General features: G+C 36.0%; 2 protein-coding genes across 4 annotated transcripts; one reads left to right on the top strand and one right to left on the bottom strand.

Moving 5' to 3' along the window:
- Window positions 1-348: 348 nt before the first annotated feature.
- LOC106053538 (WAP four-disulfide core domain protein 1-like) lies at window positions 349-11387 on the top strand. Of its 3 annotated transcripts, none has more exons than XM_013209100.2 (8): window positions 349-511; window positions 5456-5709; window positions 7904-8108; window positions 9331-9372; window positions 9605-9646; window positions 10277-10441; window positions 11056-11191; window positions 11335-11387. In XM_013209100.2, the coding sequence occupies exons 2-8, from the start codon at window positions 5575-5577 to the stop codon at window positions 11369-11371; spliced, it is 762 nt and encodes a 253-aa protein (XP_013064554.2). In that variant the 5' UTR covers window positions 349-511; window positions 5456-5574; the 3' UTR covers window positions 11372-11387. The 3 variants fall into 3 exon arrangements, with proteins under 3 accessions (XP_013064554.2, XP_055864855.1, XP_055864856.1); XM_056008880.1 differs by lacking the exon at window positions 349-511 and adding an exon at window positions 537-657; XM_056008881.1 differs by lacking the exons at window positions 349-511; window positions 5456-5709 and adding an exon at window positions 6288-6359.
- LOC106053540 (YEATS domain-containing protein 4-like) lies at window positions 11205-17811 on the bottom strand. Its single transcript, XM_056008882.1, has 7 exons — window positions 17641-17811; window positions 16134-16253; window positions 15078-15144; window positions 14875-14969; window positions 14597-14689; window positions 13781-13868; window positions 11205-12008 (listed from the first exon to the last, which is right to left on the bottom strand). Exons 1-7 carry the CDS (start codon window positions 17677-17679, stop codon window positions 11830-11832), a joined length of 681 nt encoding a protein of 226 aa, XP_055864857.1. The 5' UTR covers window positions 17680-17811; the 3' UTR covers window positions 11205-11829.
- Between the last annotated feature and the right edge of the window lie 8356 nt (window positions 17812-26167).

The raw sequence follows: 26167 nt of genomic DNA, 5'->3' as shown, positions 1-26167 counted from the left end.
ATAGGGGAACTTAACTTTTATTACTCGCCGCTCGGTACGCCACAGTTAATACGATTAGCATGCAATGTTTGTTTTTTTTTCAATTTGTAGAAAACGAGAGAGAGGGAGTAAAAGAGACAGAGAGAGTGTGAGAGAAGAAAACTCCTCACAATTAGCATCGAAAGCGTTTAACGATTTACGAGTACACTCGAGAAAGATGGAGTGATGAAAGCGCGCGCGCGATAGGGAAAGAACGCGCGAGAAGATTCCCATAAAATTTCAATGCATGTACTATGCACCTCTGTTAAAACACTCATATCAAGGCGTGCGCGATGGAGATAAAGGTAAAAACCAAGAGGAGAGGGGGCGACGGAGGGTGTGGGGTAATTTGATAGTCAGCGAACCTGGGCGAATATTTGGAGGAAAAAGAAAGAAAAACAATGATGGTACGGATGTACGGAGACGTGTGATCAAAGATGTGTTCACGTTTTCGTTTAAATAGAAATTTAACTGCCAACGAGTTGAGCTAAAGGTAAGTTGATTTCAGTTTAACAATGGACAAATTATATATGGCGCTATTTTTATTCCCTTTGCGTGTCTATAGTCTGTTTCGTATTCCTGGCAAGCTTTTATTTTACACTTCAGTTTTAAGGAGTTTCGTCAAATGCTAATAATAAGGTAAAATTACCCAATAGTTGGGCTACCTCGATATTAGTTGTAAACCTAGACATAAATATTGTAAATTTTTAAAAGAGAAACAACTACAATTACTTTTAATGATGAAGATTGCATCACGATGTTTTAGTTTATATAGTTTTATAATATGTATAGTGTGTTCTATATTATATATCGTAGTTCTATTTTATGTAGTTCATATAGATCATATAAAAAATATTTATTTGGCTTGGGTATCTTTAAACATAACAATCTGTTCTCTGGCGTTAAGCAAGATTGCAAAACTTTTTCGTGGCTTATTCAGCTGGAACAGATGGTCTCCATTTAGATGGTTTGAATTTAGATGATTTCCATTTAGATGGTCTCCATTTAGATGGTTTGAATTTAGATGATTTGCACTGAGATGGTCTCCATTTAGATGGTTTGAATTTAGATGATTTGCACTGAATGGTCTCCATTTAAATGGTTTGAATTTAGATGATTTCCATTTAGATGGTCTCCATTCTTATCTACGCGTGTTCTTAGGTCAATGTAGTCATGCATGTTAACCAATGACTTATATTCTGCCAAGTCATTGGTTTTCCAGGCTGGAACAGGCAACCCATTCCATGCTCTAATAGCACTAGGGAAGATGGAGCATTTGAACAGATTTGTCCTAGCATATGGAACGAGGAATGTGCCTTTATCTCCCTTGTCTCTATTTAGATGATTTGCATATTTCCCCATATTGATGCACACGATGCCGTTGTCTACTTTAACTCTTTCTCTCCGTAATTATTTACCACATTCTAGTGGAATCAACATTGGTATCGTCAGTTTGGAGAGAAAGAGTTAAATCAAATAAGTTTTTTTTTCCCTCTGCTCCCGTCTTCGTTTGCAGTATTTCCGGTAGGCTTCTCCGTTTTTTTAAATTTGTTTTTCTTTTAAAAACAAAATTTTGCCTTTAACTTGTAAGCATCCGCCAAACAGCTGCCAGACACTGTCTTAAATTGTTCACGTTGACTTTTAACAGAAACCAATTTCAAACCTCTCTGTTGTTCGTTCTAGCAGCATTATCCTCATTAGAGAAAATGCTAGCTGAGAATTTCTCTCAAAGATTTGGGTTTAAGAAACAAAGATTGTCTGAAAAAAAAAACAAAGATTGTCTGCCTGAGTGCCGTGGAATGCAGCGCAAGGCACTGGGTGATTAGGCTACATTTAGCTGCACGATTATCCGTTTCTTTGTATATTATGATTATTATCCATTCATTTTAATCAGCTCAGATTTAAAAATTCTAGATATCGTAGTTTCGTTTTTAATATACATATTTAAAAATAAAGAGTAAAAATCTTGATAATTGAATAATTTATGAGGCCGAGTGCAATCAGATGTTTCCAGACAGTTGACCCGCGGTAAAAGTTCAAACTGGTGCATAGCCTTAGTCATTGAGACAGACGGGTTATAATTTTAGAAGTGAGGTCCGTTGATCAAAGCTTCTATTCGGCTTAAGAATAAGTAGGCCTTGTCATCATAGAAATCCTTGGGCTTATGGCCTCTTTTATTTGCCTCCTTTGTGGGCTTTCTTTGCCTCTTTTTAGGCTTTTGCCTCTTTTTTTCTTTAACTCTCCTTATGTCTCTTTCAGTCTTTCTCTAGCTAATATGGTTTTTACATTGCTATACGCAATTTATATCTGATTATTATTTCGCATTTTTTTTTTTACATCGAAACTTATGTAAGTTTTTTTTTTGTTTTGTTTTGTTTTTGCTCCAAGTGTTATTATGCATTATACTTTTAAAGCTGATAATCAAATTTACTTTTTTAAAGTTTTAAAAAATCAGGAAACTTGTTTTTATATTTTTAAATTGACAAATGAACATTTTAAAACAAAATGAAAAAATGAGCACGCGCATGTCGTCTGGTGTCTTGTTTTGCTGATCCAACAAGTTCCCAAAGACCTATTTCTCTCCCCTTACCCTCAAGGGCAGACTAAATATAGACTGGCCTAGTAACTTCACGCACCGTTCCGGAATTGTGTGTGTTTGTCTAGCAAGGTGCCAGACGAGACGATTGATATCAATAAGTTCAAGACAGGATGAAAGCAGAAAGAATCACGCGACTGCACCAGTGCATGCTTGAACAAGGTGTTTGTGGGAAGACATTATCTTTCATTTTGATAAATTTAGCTCTATGACGTCATTTGACCTGTTAGACATAGGCCTACATTTTTTTTTTCTACAGGCCCCTACGCACACATATTTCTTCATCTTTTTTTTTGTAAGTTATTCCCAGCATTCTTTTTATGTCATTAAAGAAAAAGAAAGGGGGAAAAATAAACTTTAATAAAACAAAACTTAAAGAAACGAAAGCAGAGAACGCCAGCAGAAGAACGGTATGATTTGAAAGGGGAGATAATTTTTAATACCCGATTTCACACTTTTGACATTTTCCCGAGTGTCTTTGACAAACATCGACCACCCAAATATCGGTCGAACCAACTGTAGAAATTCTCCGGTACAAAACGCTGTGAGTGTCTTAGACAACTAGATCTAGGTCCAAATGAAGAGTACCGCAAGTATGTCTTGGACAACAGTACGGTCAGTACCGAGTCCACTGGATTGGTGGTAATCAATCCTGTAACTATCCATTCACCGTTCCCCAAGGCCAAGAAGCCGTTTTCACACACACACATATATATATTTGCAGTATCTCACATATTTTGCCTCATCCAACGCAAACCATTATCCACCGTTGGTCGATTTAGATTCTCTTTTCGCCGTCTACATGTCATCAGCAGTGGATTTTTTTGTCTAAAATGTGTACACCGAGACCTTTATAAGTGATCTTCAGCTTTCTTGTTCCAGGCGCCCTCTTCAATGCCAGTTCAAGTTGGTACCTAAGCTGGTCCTCAAATTGTTTCCGTAAGGCATCTCTACTTACGTCGAGCACCTTTCAGCTTACAAAAAAAGAGTGCCTTTGGCATACTATCGTCCCCCACACGGGATACGTGCCCTGCCCAACGTAACTGTCGGATTATAAGAAGTCCCTCTATACTGTCCATACCGGCGTTCGCAAGGACATCGCTGTTTGTAGTGCGGTCTTGCCGGAACTAGGAATTCTTGAATGCTTTGACTAAATATGTTTGCGCTCCATCCATATATATATATGGTTCTCTCAACCCTTCTATATGGCTCTGAGACATGGTCAATATTAAGAAAACAACTAAGACTTCTTGAGCGCTTCCACCAACGATGCTTGCGCTCCATCATGGACATACGATGGCAAGACCGCACTACAAACAGTTACGTAGGGCACGTATCCCGTATGGGAGACGAACGTATGCCAAAGGAAGTCTTTTTTTTTTTCATCTAAAAGGTGGTCAGCGTAACAGAGGCGCCCCACGGAAACGCTTCAAGACCAGCTTAGGCGTCAACTTTCATGGCTGTGTGTGGTCAACCGTGACACACGGTCAAGTGTTGGGTATCGGAGAGTTAGGGGACTTGCGGGAAGTGACGAGTGTGTTGAAAATATGCAGAAGGAAGTCATCTAGTGGAGTTGGTTATCTGTAGATAATGTTAGCCTTGTAAATATGTTATATTTGAATGCTTCACAATAAAAGGCAGTTTATACTTAAAAGGACTTGTTTCTTCACAGTAGGTCACAGCTAGGGCTGCGCAGCCACGGGAAATACTGCATTCCTCACTAATCTTCGAACTCGAAGACAAGCCTTATTATATATATATATCTGTGGCATTTTACGTCTCGAGAGACGATCTTTTGCCTTTGCAACTTCTTGTGTGACTGAAGAGGCCAATCCCTGATACACAGCTGCGATCGCAGGTTGGGCATATGTGATCACCAGGCGCCGTTGCATTTTCACCCTTCTTTCTGCTTCTGTTGTGTATGACATCTGCAATCCGTGACCCTTCCTTTATGCTCTCTCTCCATGTGGATCTATCCAGTGCCACATCTTCCCAGCTGCTAGTGTCGATTTTGAAGAGCTTCATGTCGCGTTTGCATACATCCGTATAACGTATAAGTGGGCGACCAGCGGCTCTCCTACCTTCTATTAGATCGCCATACAGAATGTCCTGTGGAAGTCGACCTACTGGCATTCTACGAACGTGGCCAAGCCACCGTCATGCGGGAGGTTTGGACTAGGTTGTAGTAACATTCAATTCTAAAGGGACGTTAAAATAGCATAATACTGAAAAAAAATAAATAAAAAAGAGACTTATTTGAGGAGATAAACTTCACATTTACAGTCATGCCACCGTCATGCGGGAGGTTTGGACTAGGTTGTAGTAACATTCAATTCTAAAGGGACGTTAAAATAGCATAATACTGAAAAAAAAAAAAAAAAAAAAAAAAAAAAAAAAAAAGAGACTTATTTGAGGAGAAAAACTTCACATTTACAGTCTTATATATCAATACTGTAAGATTTATTTCTCTTTTCCGAAATCAAACAAAATTAATAAATAAACACTTTGATTTTAGTGATTAATGTTTTGTTTAGAACGACGAATAACTGCAAAGTTTCAACTTGATCCGAAAATGGGAATTTGTACCAGGAGACTGATAGTCAGAATGAGTTACAGTTAATATAATCTAACTTGTAAAAAAAAAAGAAGCAAGCGCCATCATGCTCCCAAAAGAATTCAGAGAAGTATGCATGAAAGCTTAAATAGATGCCTCAGAGTCTTGACAAAGTGTTTAGAAGTTTTAAACAACTAAACAAACATTATATACATATACAGTGGTTATTATTTTATTATTTCGGTAATTTATGTTTCTATTTTTCTTCTGTTATTTATAAAACGAAGTGTGTAGGCCTAGAGAAGACAAACATTTAGACGATGTAGCCTCTCGGAGTACAGAACACTATCTCAGTAAATTACAGCGTAACTCAAGACTTTCACCAAGCGTTTGACGGCTTTAAGAAATGATCTCACGTCGGCACGATCAGCAGTGCTGCTTTATCATCGTGACTGTCGGAATGATAACCCCCTTCGTGTTTACGGCCCCATCGCATTACCTTCAAAGTTCACATCAGCGAGAAACGTGGCTGTCGGACAAGGTAAGCTGTGTGTCAAATGTTTCGCTGTCGGACAAGGTAAGCTGTTTGTCAAATGTTTTGCTGTCGGACAAGGTAAGTTGTTTGTCAATTGTTTTGCTGTCGGACAAGGTAAGCTGTTTTTCAATTGTTTTGCTGCCGGACAAGGTAAGCTGTTTGTCAATTGTTTTGCTGTCGGACAAGGTAAGCAGTTTGTCAATTGTTTTGCTGTCGGACAAGGTAAGCAGTTTGTCAATTGTTTTGCTGTCGGACAAGGTAAGCTGTTTGTCAAATGTTTTTGCATTACCTTCAAAGTTCACATCAGCGAGAAACGTGGCTGTCGGACAAGGTAAGCTGTTTGTCAAATGTTTTGCTGCCGGACAAGGTAAGCTGTTTGTCAAATGTTTCGCTGCCGGACAAGGTAAGCTGTTTGTCAAATGTTTCGCTGCCGGACAAGGTAAGCTGTTTGTCAAATGTTTCGCTGCCGGACAAGGTAAGCTGTTTGTCAAATGTTTTGCTGCCGGACAAGGTAAGCTGTTTGTCAAATGTTTTGCTGCCGGACAAGGTAAGCTGTTTGTCAAATGTTTTGCTGTCGGACAAGGTAAGCTGTTTGTCAAATGTTTTTGCATTACCTTCAAAGTTCACATCAGCGAGAAACGTGGCTGTCGGACAAGGTAAGCTGTTTGTCAAATGTTTTGCTGTCGGACAAGGTAAGCTGTTTGTCAAATGTTTCGCTGCCGGACAAGGTAAGCTGTTTGTCAAATGTTTCGCTGCCGGACAAGGTAAGCTGTTTGTCAAATGTTTCGCTGCCGGACAAGGTAAGCTGTTTGTCAAATGTTTTGCTGCCGGACAAGGTAAGCTGTTTGTCAAATGTTTTGCTGCCGGACAAGGTAAGCTGTTTGTCAAATGTTTTGTTGTTGGACAAAGTAAGCTGTTTGTCAAATGTTTTGTTTTCCACGTTTCGGATGTTCCTTCAGAGCTGAAGATTATTTACTTCCTAAACCAAATTTACCGCAGAACGACGGGGTATGACAAAGGGCAGGGTATGAGTCCGGGGCCATTGAAATCAACGAAGGTCAATCCAGCGCGCATATCGCAAGCCCAGGCAGCCATTTGCAGTTGACGCAGTACACACAGAAAAACCAAAGTAATGGTAGTAATAGCAAAAATCACCAACGCTTTGGCTCCAAATATTTAAGCGATCACAAGTTCTATTTCTTATGTGATCATGAAACAAACAGACAAAAAAATATTGCAAACTTATTCCTATTAAAATTTAGTATAAATTTAGCCTACTTTTGAGAGGTCGTGATTTCAATTCCATCTTCAATTAAAATCCATAATACAAATATAGACCTTCTATCATTATGAAAAGCTGTTATGAAACAAACGGCTAATGAAAATCTTAATCGACCACCAGCGGACAATGGTTATGCTTGCTTTGGATGTGGTAAAAAATATGTAGGTCACAGCTGGGGCTGCGTAGCCACGGGAAATACTGCATTCCTCGTTGGTCTTGGGACTCGAAGACATGCCTTATTATGAAACAGACGATGAAAAAAATCGACATAGCTAGCTCAGCGAGCACATTCCATATAATGCTAGGACAAATTTGTGCAAATGCTCCTTCTTCCCTGGTGTAATTACAGCATGGAATGGGTTTGATAAGATAATAATAATAAGGCTAGTCTTCGAGTCCGAAGATTAGTGAGGAATGCAGTATTTCCCGTGTCTGCGCAGGCCCAGTTGTGACCTACATATTTTGCCACATCCAGGGCAAGATAAGATAAGCGAGCAAGATTTGTTGAAATCTATAGGCCTAACTGGCATAATTTTATTTCATTTTCCAAAACGTCCACAATGAAAATGGTCAAGCTGCCTGGTCGTGTGAATAAGCTCTTGACTGTCGTCCCAATAGCCCCGAGTTCGAGCCTATGCCCGGTACTATTTCTCACCGTCGTGCTGGAGGTTTGGACTAGGAAGTGCATTACTTCTACTCTGAAGGAACATCCAAAACATGTCAAACAAAACAATTATATAGATCTAGAATGTTCAATGACTATGCTAATAAAAAATTGCATTGGATATGTCTAATAAATAGATCAATTAATGTAACAAAATAAAACAATTATCTAGATCAAGAATGTTTAATGACATTACTTAGCACTTGCATTACATTTGGCTTATAAATTTTGGCTAATTATTGAAATGCTTTCAGGTTTTTTATGATCTGGAGGAAAACCAAGAGAACAGTGAGAGTTCGGACTCCAGTGAACTGTGTCCTCCAGTTCCAAAACAGCTGGGTGATGACAGCTGCGCTGTTGCCTCCTGTCGTTCTGATACCGAGTGTGCCGACAGACAGCTCAAGTGTTGTTATAACGGCTGCGTGTTTACATGTTTGGCTCAAGTGAAACCAGCTCCACGTGAGTTGATGTCTGTTCTCGCTTAAGAACGATGAAGAGTTCCACCTGTTCAATTTAAGCATTCGTTTTTTATTTATTTATTTATAATTCTTTGGCATAAATCTAGAAGCACTGTCTACATTGTCTCCCCGTTTTGAGGGAAGGGAGTAGCTATTATTTTATTTTATAAATTACAGACGCTCATTTAAAAAAAAGATTAGTAAGATTATTACAATAGATAACTTCCTATATGGGGTGATCGATAGTAGGGCCTATTAGTATTATATTAAAATTTTCTTTTTAAATGGGGAACAATTAAATCTACATAACATCTTAGGAAAAAAAAGCAATCATAATTATGAAAATATAGACGACATATTTTTACGTAGGCCTACCTGGCCTACTATTACAAGTTCACTATTAAATCAGGGTTTTGTCCATTATAGTGTTTTTTTTCACAATGTAAATCCTATGTAATGTGATTAAGCCCAATTTCCATTATTTTACCAACTAATTAGAGCTGGGTGGACTCAAAGATCCTAAAAAATCCCAATATTTACCAGGATTTGAACCTAGGACCCCGGTTTGGAAGCCAAGTGCTTTACAGTTTAGCCATCTGCTCTAGCTGCAGCATCCAGTTTTGAAGTAAGATCTGTTACCTGGTCTTTATTTTCTTCAATGAGGTCTGCAAACTTGAGATTGGAAATAGACCGCTTACTTCTAGTGCAACCAGGATTAAATCCTTCTAAAGTGTCCATCATATGCTCCTGAAATATGTTAAAAAAGAGCTGGAGAGAGAATGCATAATTGTCGCACTCCTAAAACTTTCTCCAATTTTGTTTGTTCATAAGTAGTGAGCTATCCTCATTTTGATAAAGAGCTTTGATTACATCGATAATGCTTTTTATCTATGTTAAACTCATTCATCACATGTCATCATGCCAAACCCTGTCAACAGTTTTTTTGAAGTCTTATAAAGTTGTGTACGTTTCTTTTGGTATTGAAGGTATTTATCATTTAACAGTCTGATGTTCAATACTTGTTTCTATTGAGTCTGTTGAGAATTATTCTAAGCTTTATATTGCACGTATGACTGATCAGACTTATTGTTCTATAGTTTTGGCAGCTGCTGTATTCTTCTACACATTTACTGATTAGTGAGTTGTCTTGTCTGGACATTAGAGTATATTTAGGTCCATTCAGTAGAAAACATTGGTAACCCTATTTTCTTTTTTATTTTAAGATTTTGACTGGATAGTTGAACCAGTTCGGCAATTACAGTTTGGTAAGATGTTATATGAAAAGTTAATTTCTATTACTTTTTAGTAACCATACAGGTTATTAAATGTTATATTTAACAAGACCTATTGGTTTATGCTTTTTAAAAATATCTACTTAGTAATGGGAGCATTGAAATTTGATTCTGTAATTTTAAACAAATATAAAGCCAAAAAATATATAAGGAAATTATAGTTTAATTTACACTGAATATTGTATATGTATTCATTTGTTTTCAGGCCAGTCTTGGTTAGTGCCTGGACCTGATGAAGATTCAAACAGTAAGCATTTTATAGAACTTTGAACATTACTTATTGTTATTAGAATACTCTAGATCTAAGTTAGAATGTATATGGAGATTCTTTTGCTGGTAGTATAAACTAATTTTACAGACACAAATTTTATCATTTAGTTGGTACAGTGATCTTTGAATGTGGTGTCCTTGACATTGCTTAGTTAGTCTATTTATTTCAAAATCTTTCCGTATGTTATTCTTTTTATAGTACTACAGGTCAATCAATAAGCTTGTTTTATTAGAAGCCACACATATTTACTGGCAGAACTGTGGATACTCTTTTTAATGACTTTAAATATTTCTTTTGCCATTCTATCCATCATCCATCCCAGTGGCACTACAGTCCATGGAGGGCCCTGGCCTGATCTAGCACATCTTTCCATTCTGATGTATCCTTTGCCCTTCTATTGGTTTATTTTTAAATTGCAAGCAAACTTAATACTACACTGATTACTATGCATGATATCCAATGTGCTGCTATACATATGCTAAAATGATACATGAATTAACTCTTGTTGCTAGTTGCAGATGTATTATACAGCAGATTTTGTAGATAAGCTACAATGCATTGCTATGCATACACTTAAATGAGCTATGAATTAACTCTTTCTGCTAGTTGTACTGTGCAGCACCACTCCACCAGATGACGACTCTGACCCCCTTATCTGTCCCCATGGTTACACATGCATTGTGGATGATGTGGCGGCCAGTGCAGAGCAGGAGGAGTTGCCAGATCAGGGCCACTGTGTGAAGATAGCTGATGATGTCACTGTCAAAACTAGTAAGTCACAGACATTGCCAGCTAAGCAATTTGAAAAGCCTATTCTATTTTTTTTTTTACATTTAAACATGTAGCTCCCTCTGTCTCAAAAGACAATGGATGCCCCCAGATTTAAATATTAGAGTGAATAGAGGCGTTGAAAGACACGACAGATGGAATAGAAACAAGGTAAGCTGTCACTTTATGCTACTCTTATTAAAGGAACTCGGAATAGAAACACTGTTAACTCTTTCTCTCTGTAATTATTTTCCCACATTTCGACGGAAGTCTTCATTTTGCTCATTACTATTTCACTACCCTAAGCTTCAATAGCTTGGTCTTTGTTATCAGAAAATGTTTTATTTCGTATATTATTAAAGGGGAATGCATGCTCTTTTTATATAACTCAAAAAAAGTTTATAAAATTAAACATCAATTTAATTTAATGAGGTCTAATCACCCAAAGGCTACAAGAAAATCTCAAAGAACTCCCTCTTTTACATGTTTACAAAAGAGTGCACTAAGCAGTTAAAGGATGAAAAACGATGTACAGTAGCAACTAAAAATAAAAACTTTTTATCTAGGTGACAAGAAAAAATATTTTTTGTAATTAAATAAGGTCCTTTTTTTTTCAGTAACAATTAGTGAAATTCAAAATGACCAGCCACCATCCAATGATCTTTATGACACAGCATTAAAACATGCCTGTTTCATCGATGAAGGTCAGCTGTTAATATCAGGACATTCTTTAATCTTAGATGGGCAAAAGTGGTATGTAGAAATGTTTTCAACAATGTTCAACAATTTATCTTAAATTTAATAGTTAAAAAATAAAAAAAAGAACAGCTTATATTACACCACAAATGTCTAAATAGCTTTCTATTTACACACAGTTGTTTATCTTTCATCCACAGCTTTTGTAATGATAAAAAGTTGACCTGCAATGATTAAAGATTTATTTATCAAATTGTTGGTGTGTGTTGATTTAATGTACAGTTATGTTTGTTTGGTTGACCTGTTTTCATGGATATTCCTTTAGAATTGAAGATTAAAACAACCTAGCCCAAACCTAACTTCCCACATGATGGCAGGGGGATAGTGAAGTGCAGGGTTCAAACTTGAGACCATCAATACAACAATCCAGAGTGCATACCAGGTGACCAAACAGCTATCCATTCACTGTAGATATCAAGCTTACTAACAAAAATGCATTTAAAATCTTTGGAACATAACAACACAAAAATGTACATGTATTTACATCGAACTGAAGTCCACTGAGATTTGAACTAACAAGTTATTAGACTCATAAATAACACTGTCTATAATCCCCTCAGTGAATGCCTTGGAAATCAAGAAAACTAGTGGAAAAGTTTTTCACTATTCAGCTTGCAGTATTCCATGACTGCCAGCTATAACGTAGAATCAGCATCTATTGTGACACCTTCCTCCAACTTGGCAATCTCTTTTTTCATCTTGGCAATACTGTCCTTAGCCCTCTTGAGTTTCTCATTCATCTGATCAATTTCATACCTGATTTTACTGTGAGCGTTGTTGATTTTATTTTTAGTTCTTTCTTTCTTTTCTTCGACTGAAAAAAAAAAAAAAATTATAAGCACTAAGATTACAGCAGTTTACAAGGTGCAGTGGCTGAGTTGTAAAGCGCTTGGCTGCTGAACTAAGGTGTCCTGGGGGTGAATCCTGGTGAAGACTAGGATTTTTTAATTTCAGGATCTTTAGTACGTCTCTGTCTATCCTAATCTAGTTGGGGAAAAGTAAAGGCAGTTGGTCAATGTGCTGGCCACATGACACACTCATTAACAATGAGCCACAGAAACAGATAACCTTTACATCATCTGCCCCATAGATTGCAAGGTCTGAAGAGGGAACTTTACTGTAGCAGTTTAACAAATACAAATATTTTTTGCTCATCAAGATATCCCTGAGAAGGCACACCAGATATAAGACACATCTTAGTTTAAATGAATATAAAATTCTGAACTTAATGATTAGCTGAAAAATATAATAAATTACACAACAAAAGTAATCTTATCTTATATAATACAGACGTTACTTCAAAAAAGAAGATGATTACATCCTACGCGTCATGCATCAAAGTAATGACTGGCATCAAAAGCATTATTAACAAACTTTGATCTAGAGTCAAATGACAAGATTTAAAACTGCTCTTAAACACTTGTTTATAGGGCAAGTCCAATTCTTCAATGTCATAAAACAGCCAGCATAATGGCCAGAAAATGTTATTTTAATAGTTTACATTTACAACTAGCTGTACAGGAAGATTTCAGTGCAAACTTCCAGCTTACAATCCTAAAGATTTTAAATTGCTTTTGAACTCTGGTATTGAAAGATGAAAACTCTTTTTATTCGGAACTTGACTAACAATAACTGTAAATAACATTTAATGAAGACAATCAGATTTTAATAAACAGTAAATCCCCATTAATTAGAGGTGCGGTGGCTTAGCGGTAAAGCGCTTGGCTTCCAAACTGGGGGTCCCGGGTTTGAATCCTGGTGAATGGGTAACGGGTACCTGACATTAGTTGAAGAAAAGTAAAGGTGGTTGGTCGTTATGCTGGCAACATGACACCCTCATTAACCTTGGGCCACAGTAACAGATGACCATAGCATCATCTGCCCTAAATATTCCAATGTCTGAAAGGGGAAACTTTGCTTACTGTTTTACTTAAATCCATTAATTAACATTTGTATCAAGTGTGACAATACGGATAAAAGCTAAGCATATTTAAAAAAGACCTGCAATTATTTCTATGTAGTAAAAATTAATAATTTTGGTTACCAGTGTCATGTTAAATGTGTAATATTTACTGATAAGTAAAACTAAGTTGGTTTTTTTTTTCAAGGTTTTTGAGCAATCTGGAAGTCTGATAAAATAAAATGGCATCCTAAACTCTTTTGTTCCTTTGGCAATAAAACCATTGAACAAAATGTAACCTACAGTTGTAAATTTCAGATGTAATGTTAAAAAGAAACTGGGGCATGAATGTATATTTTGTGTGCTATCATACAAATTGTTTGCTCTATTATATTATTATGCCAAATATACAATTATAAAACTAATTTTCCTCACGGATATTGTTATTATTATTAAAATAGAATGGTGTCTATTTAAAATTTGATTTTAATTAGTAAAGAACAATTTCTACAATACTAAGCAATCTTTAACCTTTTAATTAACATTTACAATTTTGAATGAATTATCCACCAAAAAAAAAAGAGGGATGACAAAATTAGGATTAAAAAGACAAGAAAAATAGTGGAAAAAAAAATGTGAACTCTATTTATAATAAGGTTAAGATCTATATAATAAAGGCAACTTACAATCTGTTTCGTGTTTGTAAGGACCAATGCCCAGAGATGTTGTATTAGCCAACAGTGAGTTCATTATTGTGGTTGGATCTTGGAATACCTGTTTTAAAAAAATTACTTTCAGTATCAGTAATTAGTTATATATATATATAGATTTTAGTTTTTAAAATACTATTAAGGCCCTTACAGGTGCTCTCTTCTATGTCAGCTTAGGCACCTGGTTGCATGCAGCCTCAGAATGAGACAGCTGGAGGCCACTCACAAAGGCAGCGGGATACATATTTGAGACCAAAAGAAAATTTGCTGCAGAGGACGGACGAAGAAGGCAAAAAAAAATCTAAATCGACCACCAGCAGACCCTGGATGTGGCAAAATATGTAGGTCACAGCTGGGGCTGCACAGCCATGGGAAATATTGCATTCCTCACTAATCTTCGGACTCGAAGACAAGCCTAATTATTATAAGGCCCTTACAGCAGGGTATGTGTTATGAGTGGTCTAGCCAATAAATATAAATGTAGCTAATCAGTCAGGAGAAGGCTGAAGAGTCCAAACTTCAATTTGAAAAGCAGTTGACATGCAGTGAAAAATAGAAGTTATATGTCTTCAAAATTCCCAAGGACTTAATTATCTAAGGATCTGCAGACAAGCTAGCGCAACCACCTTGCATAAGATCTCAAGTAGCAATAAAATAACAATTTATATGAAGTATTCTTCAATAGTAATGTTTAAGAAATTCTGCATGTTATAAATTTTATCAAAACAATATTGTGTTAAAAATGCAAGCCGAAACAAACAAAACACAACAAAAAAAACCCCAGATATTTACCATTTCATCATAATATTCAACCACCAAAGCTTTCTTGCCCAGCATCACATCAGCCTCACTTTGAAATAGTTTCAACAAATGATAGATTGTCACCTGTAACAAATACTGTTAACTTGTAATCCAAATAATGTGCAATCATTTTAAAATGACTTTTTTTTTTCAAGTGATGGTTTATATTAGCAGGTAAAAGCTTTCCCTAGAAATGTTTAACATAGAGCATTTTTTTAAATTTACAACTTAAGTTTATGTAAATTATTATTGCTTTTCAGAATATTTACCGGCCTTTCCATTGGGTCGTTGAAATAAATTTTTATGATGATTTCAAATTCTCCCCAACCAGTTTCTGTAACTTCATATGGTGGCTTGGTAACAACTGCATAAAAAAAAATTTAAAAAGTAGGAATTTTAATTCATGTCACATAAAAATATGCAAGATGATAAGATTGGGAACAAAACTGTTACCATTCCACTTTTTTCTTACCTCTATTTGGATTGGGATAGCTGTCGTGAAGTTTGAAGTTTACTTTTTTAACATACGCTGACATATCCTGAAGAGATAGAAGTGCAATAATGTTATTTGTTGGAATATAAAAACTAAGTGTCTCTAAGACTAATATGTTTCCATCTAACGACAATGAAATTAGCTTTTTAAATGTACATATTACATCTTTTCACCGCAAAAAGTTTAAGCAAATGCTCATTTGGAAAAAACAAGCTGCACCAGTTGAACAATCAAAACATCATTCTATAGTTATAAAAACAAAGTTGGCCCCCTTTATCCATAAATCATCTCTAAAATAATAATTATTCGCTATTGTTTGTTGTTTAGTTGAAATAATTATAATAAGACAAGTGCGCCAAATCTTAATTGTATATATATTTTTTACTTTCAGATGAACTTCATATTGTGCTTTATATTTCAACCTTGATTTTTGTTGCCTATAAACTCTACCGCGCACCCCACCCCAATCTGTTCTAATCTGTTAAAACTACACAAGTGAACCCACTTATTAATTTAATGTACCCCATCCCAAATAAAAACAGTAGCAAATCTACACAGGGTTTCTAGAAAACAAACTGATCAATTTACAGTTCTTGTCATTAATTTAAATAAAATGCCTGTAGATTTATTGTTAAAAGACTCAAAAACAAAGATTTACTGCTGCAGGGGTAAACGACTGTATAGAAAATATGAAAAACATGCATATATGTAACCCTGCCGACAGGGTTACACATATGCATGTTTTTCGCATTTTCTAGATTTATTGTATAAAAAACTTTCCCCCCCTTAATGCAAACACTCGGACCGTTTATCTGGCTGTCAAAATTAGATCTAATAGCTTAAGGGGCTGTTGAAAATACAATTTCATCCTTTTTTTTAGTTTGTTCTATAAAGAGTTAGAAAAGCATTATGTCAAGGCATTGACTACAACAAACACAAAATAAATCATGTAAACTAATCATTTCTGTCCTAATAAGCAAAACGGTTTTTCATAACTGAATTTTAGTCAAATTTAACAAATTGAATCTTACAAACCTCATTTCTGTAAGGTTTGACATAGACTGTCCATTGATGTGTATGTCCATCTTCTTCTCTTTTCTTCCCAAAATATCTTGAGATGTTTCCATAAATAACTGGCTTGACCACAGTCACACCCTATTCAAAATTAAAGGATAATGAGAAAAAAAAACTACCAAAAAAATAAATGTAATGCTGTCTTTAGGAAAAAATCTATTTTTAGACATTAAACTCTGGGTGCATGCTTGTGAACACCGCTGATCAGACAGACTATTTTTTTTGTCTGGGTGGTCTAACGATTTGGTTGCTTGGCCCAGTGTTACTGCTAGGCAGAGTTGTTGAATTTAGAGGGTCCATGTCTTGGTAAGTACTGTCCTATATTTAATTCAGTGATTTCTCTCATAAAAAGTGCTGCCTTTATGATCATCATCCTGACAATCAATTTTTCTAACTTATAATTTAAGTGTATTATTACTACCACTAGATCTGGATCTAAATATAGGCCTATAGTATACAAAATCTAGTTACTAGATCGAGTCTGAAGTCTAGACTGTCTCGACTCTAGACTAGTTAGCATTCTCTATTCTGATTCTCAACTATAGATATACTTATGCTAGTCTAAGACTAAATCTAAATCTAGACATTATGATATATCTTATCTTCTTATTAAATATCATATATTACAGACATTACTTCAAAAAAGAAAATAATTATGTCCTACTCATTTCATTTGTCAATCTAGTATGCATGTTAATCAATGACTTTTGAAACCTAAACTAAGGCTAAACTATGCTAAGTTGTTGGCTTTCCTGGATGATTCAGGCAAACCATTCCATTCTCTAATGTCTAATGGCAAAAGGAGCACTTGTACGAATTTTTTCTGGAATGTACGAATATATATATATATATATATATATATATATCTTATATTATATTATATATAGATCTAAATTTAGATGATGAGATCTACTGATCTAGAAATTACTAGAATTAAGAAAGTAAGAAAGTCTTAGTTAGAATTAGAACTAGATCGTCAAGATCTACTCATCTAGAATCTAGTCTAGAGAAAATTCTAGAATCTAGTCTAGAGAAAATTCTAGATCTAGTCACTAGTCTAGATCTTATACTTATAGTAATTAAAGTAATGTATAACTTATACTAACTTATAGTCATATCTAGAGTAAATAGACTTTGGACAGTCTAGAATAGTCTAGATTCTAGGTTAACTTTCTTTGACTCAACTTTGTGTCTTCTTTGTAGTTGAGTTTAAAATGAATGAATGAATTTATTATGAAATCAATCTAGTGAATCAATCTAGAAATAGAATAGAATCTAGTCAATCTAGTCTTTAGTCATAGTAAGTCATACTCATACTCAGTCATACTTATAGTCATACTAGTCACAGAATTACTTAACTTACTAGATTCTAGATCTATCTAGAATCTATTTTTATTTATTAAATTTATTACTATCTTGTTACTTCATAATAAGTTCATTTAATTTAAAAAAAAAAAAAAATCATTACTTTAAGTCTTCCAGAATTATCTTGAGCTTGTACCGCCATATCGCTTTAATTCTGAAATTTCAATAAATGTATAGATCTATCTTGACTAGAGAAAATCTAGAAAATCTTAAGTCTAATCACTTTTATTTTGAAAAATAAACCTTCTGAAATCAATGTTTACACTCTCCAGCATAAGAGATACAGAAGTACTAGATCGAATCCACAGACCTATACATATTATACATATGATCTAATCTAGATCTAGATCACCAACCCACATATATTGATATATTTAACTCTGTGTGTCACTTAGACGACATTTAGAATATAAAGACTACACATTAAATTATAGCATAATAATATTATCATAATGGACTCTGAAGAATACATTTATATATTTGGAGAGCATATAGCTATATTTTTATGTAACCGTTCTACATAAGAACCTCTATTTTGGATCCCTCAACTGAAGAAACATAAGAAACTAGATTCTAGAACAAATACAAAATAGAGCAGTGAGGTTTATAACAAACGAATATTCCAGTTTGATTTGAGTAACACCATTAGTAAAATCACTAAATTTAGATATACTTCAGGACAGTAGAATAAAAAAGTAAAGTAGCTATAATTAATATATATAGGGACTATTATAAATGTAGGCACCATTTCACCCTCACTGGCATGAGGAAAGTAGCTGGCAGCAGTTAAGCTTCTGAAAGAGGCAGATGTCGAGCTCTCAGGATCAAAGGCCATAGGTCACACATTTGAGGCTCAAAGAAAAGCCCTTGTAGAAGAAACTTAGTCACAGAAAAATTAAATAGACACCTGGTTGACAATGGATTGTCTGCATCAGGAATGGAAAAATATGCAGGTCACATCTGGGTTTGCATAGTCACATGAAACAATGCACTCATATTGTAAAAATGTTTTACATGTTTGGGATGTTCCTTCAGACTTGACAATAATCTACTTCCTTGTCCATACCTCCCACAGGATGACAGGGGATGGCAGTGGGCAGGGTATGAACCTGGGGCCATCAAGACAACCGAACAACAGCGCTGCACATATACCACATGACCAGACAGCCATCCTATCAAAGACATTGCCAATATATTATATATAATAAAGAGAGACATGTATATATGGTCGTAAAGAGGTCTGACGTTACAAATCAATGATATGAACGATGTTTTGATCAACACAAACAACAAGAAAGTTGAAGTATCCAAAGGCATAATGCTCTTAGTATGATAGTTGTGAGCTGTACAAATGCAAAATAAAGGTATTAGGCCTAAATGTTTTTTTTTTTAAATTGAGGAGGGGGTGGTAAGAGTGACAATGATTTTAATAATTATACTTCTAACAACAAATACATTTTGATCACCTAAACAATAGGAATAGGATTTTTTTTTCTTTCTAAGAGGAAGGACTGAGCAAGTAATGAAATATGGCATATTTTAAACTTCTTATTAAATTCATTTACCTGCTTGATTTGACTTTGTAACCAATATAAGATTTTATGAGTGTAATTTACAAAATAAACATATTCTAAGTCACTTTAGAAAAGTTAAAACCATTCCCCAGTTGATGATACTGCACATATCTTAAATTGATTGTCATAAATATTATAGATTGAACATTTTTGTAGTTATTTGTTTTCCTGGCCCATTCTAACAACCTATTCCATGCGTGAACGACATCTGGAAACATTTTATAAATAAAGTTGTACAAAAAAGTTCATCATAATTTAATCTTATCTCAATCGTCTGTAATATTTAACAACTAAGTTACAAACGGGACAAAAAAGAATTGAATCGACAAGAGAGAGTACCAATCTAGAAGTACCATATAGGATTTATTAAGGAATTGAACAACCAGCAATCTACTGAAGTTTTAACACTAATAGGTGGGTTACATAGTTACATGTGGTATCACCACACCAAGTGGAAGTTTCACAGACATTAGTTTTACCCTGCAAAAATGTGGTAGATCATTTGTACAAAGCATGTTCATATATGTAATCGAATCTATCTCAACTTCTTAAAAGAAAAAAGTTAATATCAAGGGACATAAGTATGAAAAGTGTGAATGTACTTGCTGCAAAGGTTAAGTTTTAAGTACTATTCTATTTTATGCATCATGCCACTAGACTATCTGAAAAAGCTGGCCTCTCCACCAACCGACAAAACATTCAATGTTTTCCTCCCCTTCCCCCTTGGTGTCGCCCAACGACCCCAGACATACGTTTGAAACTATATAGACCCTAATGCCACTAAGCTAAGTCGTTCATCTAACGATCTTCAAACTTCAAATTCTAGCATTGGAGACCATTAATACCTTCAAGCCCAGTGCTATTTTTGCATACACTGATGGGTCGGCATCTATTGATTCTGGAAGAGCAGGCTATGGAGCCTACATCGACTTTCTTGGCTCTCAGTCAAAATCTTTGGACCATGTGGTAGTGTTTGCAGTTTCGATGCGGAGACCATGGCAGTCTGTGAAGCCTTAAAAGTCATTGACTCTCAGCTTGGCGAGGGACATTTGAGGGCAACACAGATTGTTGTGGTCACTGACTCAAAATCTGTACTCAGGCTTTGCAAAGCCCCGGACCATGACCTCCCAATATCGACACTGTCATCATGGCTTCACACAAGATAAAACAACGCTTTGGCACCCCTGTAATAATGCAGTGGGTACCGAGTCACATAGGTGTGACTGGCAACATGTTGCAGACTCCTTGGCCCACCAGGGAGGGCAAATTCCACACACTGAACAGGCTGTAAGTTTTCATCGTGTCCTGGCTATAATTTAAAAAAAAAAAACAGAAATGGAAAAGTGGTTTGAGTGCTGGGACAAGTCCCAAAAAGCCCGTGGAGTCTGGGAGCGCATGAGGCTCCCTGACCGCACTTCCCCGTGGTGGAGGCTGTCCAGGCCTGAGCAAGCTATTATAGCACAGTGCAGGACAGGCCACTGTCTCGTTGGCTCATATTTCTCACGGCTATGGCCAAATTTCGATTCACGGTGCCCCCGCTGCGGGGAGGAAGAGGAAACCGTGCCTCATATTCTGTTTGACTGCCCCGGACTTGCTGATCTCCGTCTCGACAGGTCTGGGAAACCAAAAATTCCTGACCTGTATGGCGACATTTATGCACTACGCAAGACAGCATGCAGGGTTTTTGTCCAGGGCTTTTGCAAGAGAGGATTTGAGCCTGTCAAGCCCTCACTCAAATGGAGTTTGATGATGATGATGATGATAAAGTACTATTCAGCATGCATTTTCATCTCTGAGGGTTAGTTTTGTCTTCAAGTGTAAGACTAATTGCATTTTAAAAGCCTAATACTTATACTCATCCTAATCTTTTGGATCAAAGACATTGCGGTTAATTAATTCATTTTAATCTTTATTTATTACTCTGCTTGACATATTATTCCTAGAAATTTCGATCCCTTTTTCAGTCACATCTATTTCAATCTCAACCCATTCTATCAATATTATCTTATAATGTGTCTATGTGTTTTTTTCGTGTGTGAATGTTGTTCGTATGTGCATGTATATTGTGCATCTATATTATTATTATACAGTAGTTACGCTGAGGTTGTCAATTGTAGTCAAACTGAATTTCCATTTGTTTGGATCAATTAAGTTCGAAGCAGGACGTTTTGGCGCCGCCGTTTTGGCCCCGCCGTTTTGGCGCGAAGGTCGTTTTGGCGCGAGCCGTTTTGGCGACGGGACGTTTTGGCGCGAAATACATTGTGTACGTTTATTGTATTATTTCTTTTAAAAGAATTATTCATATCTATGTTTTGCTGTTAAAAAGGAAATGGTAGGTAATGTCATTGGATTTAAACCTGTAAGTGATAGACTCTGCTCACTACGTTTGAAAGGAAAATTCTTCAACATATCATTTATCAATGTTCATGCCCCTACTGAAGATGCAGATGATAACACAAAAGAAGCCTTCTATGATGGACTGGAAAGAATTTATGATGAAGCGCCAAAGCATGACATCAAAATAGTCCTAGGAGATTTCAATGCAAAAATTGGAAAGGAACCAGCATTCAGACCAATAATTGGCAAAGAAAGTTTACATGAAGAGACCAACAATAATGGCATAAGATTAGTGGATTTTGCATCAGGAAAAGGAATGTCTATCAGCAGCACAAAATTCCAACATAAGAATATTCACAAGGTAACCTGGATCTCACCTGATGGCAACACCCAGAATCAAATAGATCATATACTCATAGATAAGAGACATGGATCAGACATACTAGATGTAAGAAGTTTCAGAGGAGCTAATGCTGACTCAGACCACCTACTAGTAAAAGCTAAATTTAGACAAAGAATAAGTACCATACACAATTACCAAAGAAAGAGAGCACAGCAATATGATAGTCAAAAACTCACAAAGGATCCACTTGTTGCAGAAACTTATAGAATGGCACTCCAAACACAACTGACAACATTAGAAAAGGACTGCGAAAATAACATAAATGAGCATTGGGAAATAATAAAGCATGCTATCAAAAGAACAGCAGAAGAGGTAGTTGGATTTAAACAAAAGAACGAGAAAATAGGGTGGTATGATGATGAATGCAGACAAACTATAGAAGAGAAGAACAATGCCCGAATGATAATGCTACAGAGAGAAACCAGGAACACTAGACAGCAATACAATGAAGCAAGAAGAAGGGCCACAAAAGTTGTAAGAATGAAAAAACGGGAATGGGAAAAGTCCAAGATCACTAAAATTGAGGAACTAGCAAAGGAGGGAGACATGAGAGGAATTTATATGAAAATTAAAGATGAAAAGAACGGATTTCAAGCTAGATCACACATGTGTGAGAACAAAGATGGTCAGCTTATTACAGAAAACAGCAGGGTCATTGAAAGATGGGCTGAATACTTTGAGGAGATCCTAAATACCACTGAAGATGGAGACAATGGAGAATATGAACTGCCGCATGGGGGACCAGATCCCTTAGTGAACCCTCCAACACTCATTGAAACATCAGAAATAATTAGGACCATGAAGAATCACAAAGCACCAGGAGAGGACCAAATCACAGCAGAACTAATTAAATATGGAGGGAAAGACTTACATTCCCAAATACACAGACTAATATCAAGAATTTGGGAAGAAGAAGTAATACCAACAGAATGGGAAACGGCTCTTATAACCCCAATACACAAAAAAGGATCCAAGTTAAAGTGCTGTAATTACAGAGGAATCTCTCTACTAAATGTGACTTATAAGATACTGTCTAGGCTTATAACTAAGAGACTTGGAAAATATTCAGAAGAAATCTTAGGTGACTACCAATGTGGTTTCAGACCCAACAAATCCACAACCGACCACATCTTCACACTAAGATGTATACTAGAAAAATGCCATGAATACAACATACCAATCCACCAACTCTTTATAGACTATAAAATGGCTTATGACAGTATCAGAAGGAAATACCTATATGACACACTACAGGATTTTGGAATACCCAATAAGCTGACAAGACTTATACATATGACATTAAACAACTCAAAAAGCAAAGTCATAATACAAGGAGAACACTCACGGGAATTTAGGATTAAACGAGGATTAAGACAAGGAGACGCACTTTCCTGCATGCTTTTCAACTTAACACTGGAGAGAGTTATAAGAAATATACACATAAACACAAGGGGAACTATTACTAACTACTTCAGGAGAGAAAACATGGGTCCACAACCAACAGGGACGATATACAGCCAACCTCTACAATACCTTGCTTATGCCGATGACATTGCCTTATTGGGTAAAGAAACCTCTGACATCGCTAGAGCCTTCATACAACTAGAAGAAGCATCTCGACCAGCAGGACTTGAGGTCAATGACAGTAAAACCAAGTACATCACAATGACAAGAGACAATCAAACAGAGGGACAAAATATCAAAATCAAAGACCACGAATTTGAAAACGTCCAAACTTTCAAATATCTAGGAAGTACTATTAATTTCAAAAATGACCTACTAACAGAAATAAAGGAAAGAATAGCAGCAGGCAACAGGGCATTTTATAGCACCCACCATCTACTTAAGAGCAAAATGATTTCAAGTAAAACCAAGAAAATAATATACAAAACTATAATAAGACCAGCAGCAATGTATGGAAGTGAGACCTGGACACTGACAAAGACATCTGAAAATTTACTTAACACTTGGGAAAGAAAAATCCTTAGGAAAATCTATGGTGCCATACAGGATGAAACAGGGTGGAGGACACGCACTAACCATGAGTTATATCAATTATATGAAGACCCACCAATAGTGAACGAAATAAAAAAGAACAGACTACGTTGGGCAGGTCACCTTGAAAGAATGTCAGACAACAGAGGGGCGAAAATCGTATACAGGCAAAAACCAAAAGGCAGGCGACTCAAAGGCAGACCCCGAATGCGATGGATAGCTGACGTGGAAGCAGATCTGAAGCAGCTTGGGGTTAGGGCGTGGAGACGAAAGGCCCAGGAGAGATCTGAATGGAAGGATGTTTTAAAGCAGGCCAGAGCCCTCCATGGGCTGTAGCGCCACTGGGATGGATGGATGGATGTTTTGCATGAGTGTTTATGTTAACACATATTTTTCACGTACTAAATGTAAATGTGTGTTTGTTTTTCACATCATTTTGTTTAATAAACATTTTGGCTTGTGTATGTGTGTTTATTAAGAGGCACACTTTTATTTTCAAAAAAGTTTTTTAAGATACTACTTTAAAATTAAAAAAAAAAATCGAGAGGGGAGGGGTGGAGGAAAGAGTATATACAAGGAGTGAAATGTGAGCAAAAGAGAGGGGGTGGGATAGGTGTCACATGTAATGACCATTTCCAAGGAGATGATCGCCAGACGCATGACGCCAACGACCAGTGCTGGTGCTGGCCTTGTCTTCATTTGTTTAACTCAACCTGCGTCAATGCGAGATGTGTCACCCAAATCACCCCTACCCAATTTCTCAAAATATATATTTTCACGTTAGAATTTGTGCTGACCACATTCCGTGTCTTGATCTTTACTATGTGTGGAGTTATTGTCGTCATTCAGCGTAATAGAGCTTTAGATGTTAACATGGTTTTTGTTATATTAAAGTGTGACTCTTGGCTAGTTCGTATATTACACTAATGTCAAATAAAAAAAAATCTTTTGGAAAGAAATCCAAAAATGTCATCCAGTGCGATTAGCAGAACTCACATATAGCATGTCATTACCATTCAGGAATCTGATTTATTATAGGCCTATATTCATGAAATAAGCAAAACCTTATAATAAAAAAAATAATGAACGGTGTTAGAATTCATACTATAGATACAATATTATGGTAGAGTGAAATAAACATTGTTATAAAAGCTACGTGCTTATTAAATTATCGTCAAATGATATCTCGCGCCAAAACGTCCCGTCGCCAAAACGGCTCGCGCCAAAACGTCCCGTCGCCAAAACGGCTCGCGCCAAAACGTCCCGTCGCCAAAACGTCACGTACCGAGGAATTTTATCTCTTATCTTATCTTATAAATTACAGACATTCCTTTAAAAGAGAAGATAATTATGTCCTCATGATTTAATTAATTTAGTTGTAGATGTTAATTATAGATTTAAACTTTGCTAAGTCAGTGGTTTTCATGGCTGATTCAAGCAATATGTTCCACACTCTAATGGTACTAGAGAAGAAATTGCTTATATAAATTGTAACGGATGTATGTATAAGTTGAACTTGATCTATTTCTACAGTACCTTGATAGTCCTAGATGCTTGGGTATCTTGTAGAGTGTATTATTGTTGCGAGTCCTATTAATAAAACATACTCCTCTATAAGACAATATACAATAATGAACTGGATCATCGCACAGGAACTAATTTCACTTGAGATGAAATAGAATAATGAGCCTCGAATGCAGAATGGGCCATAGTCAAGTCAGTAACAAAAATAAGATGTTATCCCTTCAAGAGCCTAGCGGTAACGTACTACTGTCCTAAAAGTCTACAATAATAATCTCTAACCCCTAGGCCTATGTCATCACTATGTCTAGTCAAATTTAGTTTATTATAGTGCGTTCCTAAACTAAACTAAGGGTCTAACTTCCTAAACTAAACTAAGTGTCTAACAAAATTCAGTCTAGCATTTGGAATAACAATGTGTTTCTGACAATTTTATTAGGTTGTGTTTTAGAAATTGTAAGTTATGGTTACCTGTTTGTGGTTAAATGTATTAAAACTTTACTTTTTTAGTCTTCTGTCCTGGAGTGTGTCTAAGTTTAGTGATTTTCATTTCATTACTTAAATACCAAGTCTGTAGTATCTCCCAAATAAATTTTTTTAAAGTTTCTACACTTAATATATGCTTCTTGTAAATGATAAACCCAGAATTGTGAGTTTTCAGTACAATTTAATGAGGGCACAACATGGCCTAAATTGTGCAGAAGTGCCATAAAATCTAAAATGATTAAATCCAATCTATATCAACAATTAAATTGCATACATCTCCAGAGTTTCAATGTCAACATTGCTCTTGTATATGT

The sequence above is a fragment of the Biomphalaria glabrata genome, chromosome 13 (assembly GCF_947242115.1).
Source record: "Biomphalaria glabrata chromosome 13, xgBioGlab47.1, whole genome shotgun sequence".
Classification (NCBI taxonomy): domain Eukaryota; kingdom Metazoa; phylum Mollusca; class Gastropoda; family Planorbidae; genus Biomphalaria; species Biomphalaria glabrata.
Note: the sequence above shows the minus strand (reverse complement) of the source record. Positions and strands in the feature narration are given on the sequence as shown.